The sequence below is a fragment of the Amphimedon queenslandica genome, unplaced genomic scaffold (assembly GCF_000090795.2).
Source record: "Amphimedon queenslandica unplaced genomic scaffold, v1.1 AMPQUscaffold_9295_Cont18728, whole genome shotgun sequence".
Lineage (NCBI taxonomy): Eukaryota > Metazoa > Porifera > Demospongiae > Haplosclerida > Niphatidae > Amphimedon > Amphimedon queenslandica.
The window spans coordinates 1-3,450 of NW_003550433.1; the positions used below are offsets into that span (position 1 = coordinate 1).

The window sequence follows — 3,450 nt, forward strand, 5'->3', positions numbered from 1 at the left end:
AGGATCCCAGCCTGTGCACAGTCTCTAGCTGAACTTTTAACTATCAATCGCTCACTTACTGTCCTTTATCTTTCTCACACTAAAATTGACACTAAAGGCGTATTGCAATTAGTAAAGTCTCTAAAGAGTAATGGTACACTTGGAAAACTTGTATTGGATGCGAAGCACAAACAAGCATGCTCTGATCAATATATTTCTAAAATGAATAGACTAGACTTTTCATATGAAGATGCTGATGGAACTCATTTTTAATTCTTTAATATTATTTTGTAATTTTTAATAAGAACTTTTCTAGAGTCCTTTAATTTAATTTATTGAAAGGGAAAGTGATAGACATGTTTTACATAGATTACACATGATTGGTATAATTGATAATGTATATGTTTAGTAGCTCTTGAAAATGAGTCACATAAACTTTTGCAAGCAACAATTTGTCTTCTGATGCTTTTAAGTCACTTATAGCACCTATTTTGAAAGGAAAAGCTGTGAAATGTCTCGGTGTATGCTCAGCCCATTTGAAACAAGTTTGTAGCTGCCTGTTCTGTCAGTGAACAGTATGGCCAAGGTGAGGTCTTGTAAGACAAATAATGCCTTAAAACAGCCTTTACTAGATCTAGATGATTTAATAAGAGAATATCATTCACTGATTTAAGTGACAGGTTGTAATTTTAAAGAATTGTAATTCAATAATCCTCATTTATTTTTTGAAGCCATTTTATTCATGTTATTATATTTGTGTAATTTTTAGAACAGGGATAAAAACCATCAGCATTTAAATTTTGAACTATAGATAATAAAAAACAACCTACTATGATTTTTCCTTGAGTGTTAGTTTTTTATGCCTGCAGTTGGAAGTACAGTCACAGTATCTTCTATAATCCATTCACTTGTTCTTGGATTACAAATCAATAATAACTGACTTGATCTGTATATCTAAAACAAACCAAATATTTAGGAATAATCCTTATTTTACCAGGTACCTTTCACTCCCTTTTTAATAATCAGTTCTTTATCAAGTGGTGGTTCACCATAATGTCCTTGAAAATGAAACGTCAGCTAAGCCTTCATTTCATCAGATGAGGCACCAGCTGATGCTCTTCATGGAAACCTGGTAGAGAAAGGCTCTTGCAACTGTTGAGGTCTTTCACCCACAGACACTGTAACCTTTAAAGTCATTTGTACCATCTGTATTAACAGATCATTATGTAAAGTGTCTCAATATACACTCAAGCCCATTAAAGGAGTTTACTCACCATTTTTCCGTCGTTATGACAGACAACTTAATGTTGATGCATTTATTGCTTACTCATGATATAATTAATGATGAGGGGTCAAAAGGCTGGCACATTTGTTGAAAGCTAACTCGACTCTTACATTTCTGTCAATTGATTTCAATTATTGACTTCTAAAAGCTGTCAATCACTGGCTGATCTTTTATGTGCAAACAAAACATTACATGTTCTTTCTCTCTCCCATACTACTAATATGTTTGAAGCACGCGCACTTGTAAAGTCACTTGAGTCACTTGTATTGTGTGACTGCTCCATTGATGACAACAGTGTCATTTCACTAGTGCATTTACTGCAGTATCTAGTTTGGCATTTTCAGAAAGTTCTGATATCACTTCAGCAAGTGTCCCAGCCCTAGCTGAGCTTATACAGACCAATCATAAATTGAAAAGCCTTGACATCAAAGATACAAAGATTGGTCTAGATGGATTACAAATTCTCTTTGAGTCTCTAAAAAAAGAATGTGGAATTTGAGATGATTATCAGTGCAGACCTTGAAGAAAAGTGTAAATCTATTCCTTCTTATTATCTAGTTCAAAAAAATAAGTTTCAGATCAGTAAAATAATTCTGACTGATATTTGCTAATTACAAGAGTTAATTATTTTTATAGTTAAAGTACTTAACTTGCTGCATGTTGTGATGTGTAATGCTACATGTGAACTGAGATTTAAATTATTATTTGTGTTTTTTCCTCTCTTATAATTGTCTTTGAATGTTAATTTGTTTCTTTATGCATGAAAATGATTGGAACTACAGCAGCAGCATCTCATCAGTTGTGTGGATTACTATTCACAAACAATTAAGTTTAAAACATTTATCATGCATGTGTGAAATTGTATGTACATGTACATATTACAATTTTTTATAGCAACAAACAACAATCAGCACTAACAAAATTGTTATGATTCCTTCAATTTAATTTCCTTGAGTGTTAGTTTCTTTACACCTGCAGTTGGAACTACTGCAGCAGCAACATCATCTTCTATACTCCATTCACTTGTTCCTGAATTATGCTGCATATCTATAACAAAACCAAATTTTTAGGAATGTTAATCACCATAAATTTCACCTTTCACTCCCTTTTTAATAATCAGTTCTTTATCAAGTGGTGGTTCACCGTAATGTCCTTGAAAATGAAATGTCAACTGAACCTTCATTTCATCAGATGAGGCACCAGCTGTTGCTCTCCATGGAAACCTGATAAAGAAAGGCTCCTGCAACTGTTGAGGTCTTTCACCCACAGACACTGTAACCTTTAAAATTAAATGATATATATATTAAAACTGAAAAATTTCCTTCACTTACTCCAGTTAGAAATGAGAAATAGAATCCATACATGTCCGTCCTTCTATTGATAATGAAACCTGTTCCTCAGGAGGTCCTTTAGCACTTTGTGTCACTTTAATGAAGACTCTTCTCTTAAGTCTAAACTCAGGTATGGGCAGTCCAAGCTTCTCCATTACCATTGTGGACACTTCTTCACATTTAGCATGAATGCATAGTGCAGCCATACTGTGCAATGGTGTCTTTTGCAGGTTAACTATAACTATAGCTTCTCTCCTCTCTCAGCGACACACTATAATGATGGTATCATGTGACTATCATGTGAGACGCTATACTCACTGACCTCTGGTATGTCGGCCGCTGGAGTGACAGTGAGACTGGATCCCATTGCTAAGCAAAGGTCTGCTACTTCACCTTCTTCTGTACCTCTTGTCAACTCACCTAGTAAAGAAAATTAAAAAGGAAGATTTTTGGTTATAAATTTTTTTGTCTAATTTCATCTTTCTCTTACTGTCTGGAAGGTCTTCTCCAAAGTTTATTATCGTGTCACGTAAGATCCCCTGACAGCTTGGATTGTCACATTTTCTACCTAAATTATCAATGCAAACAATGCATGATTATTACATTACTTTGCCATAGCTACTTTAGCATGGAACACTTTTGGTTAAAAATTTGAATGTTGTGAACAACAATGAGTACAAGACAAATTATTTGGCAAATAAATTAGAACTTATTTTTATTACATTCTCAATTTCTTATACATGTACTTATGTTGCATATATAATTTGAGCTTATTTTGATCAAAATTAATTTTTTGTGAAATTTTACAGCTGCTAAAAATTAAGCCAAAACCCTGTACTACAGTACATGGTCTTG

At 33.6% G+C, this 3,450-nt stretch overlaps 1 protein-coding gene across 2 annotated transcripts; it reads right to left on the reverse strand.

Annotated features, from left to right (window-relative positions):
• Positions 1-978: 978 nt before the first annotated feature.
• Positions 979-3,192, reverse strand: LOC109590912 (uncharacterized). Of its 2 annotated transcripts, XR_002189564.1 has the most exons (6): positions 3,086-3,192; positions 2,918-3,015; positions 2,596-2,866; positions 2,360-2,543; positions 2,183-2,311; positions 979-1,818 (listed from the first exon to the last, which is right to left on the reverse strand). XR_002189564.1 is itself a non-coding variant. In XM_020006752.1 (5 exons), the coding sequence occupies exons 3-5, from the start codon at positions 2,626-2,628 to the stop codon at positions 2,190-2,192; spliced, it is 339 nt and encodes a 112-aa protein (XP_019862311.1). In that variant the 5' UTR covers positions 2,629-2,866; positions 2,918-3,015; positions 3,086-3,192; the 3' UTR covers positions 2,090-2,189. The 2 variants fall into 2 exon arrangements, 1 of the variants encoding a protein (XP_019862311.1); XM_020006752.1 differs by lacking the exon at positions 979-1,818 and having other exon boundaries at positions 2,090-2,311.
• Between the last annotated feature and the right edge of the window lie 258 nt (positions 3,193-3,450).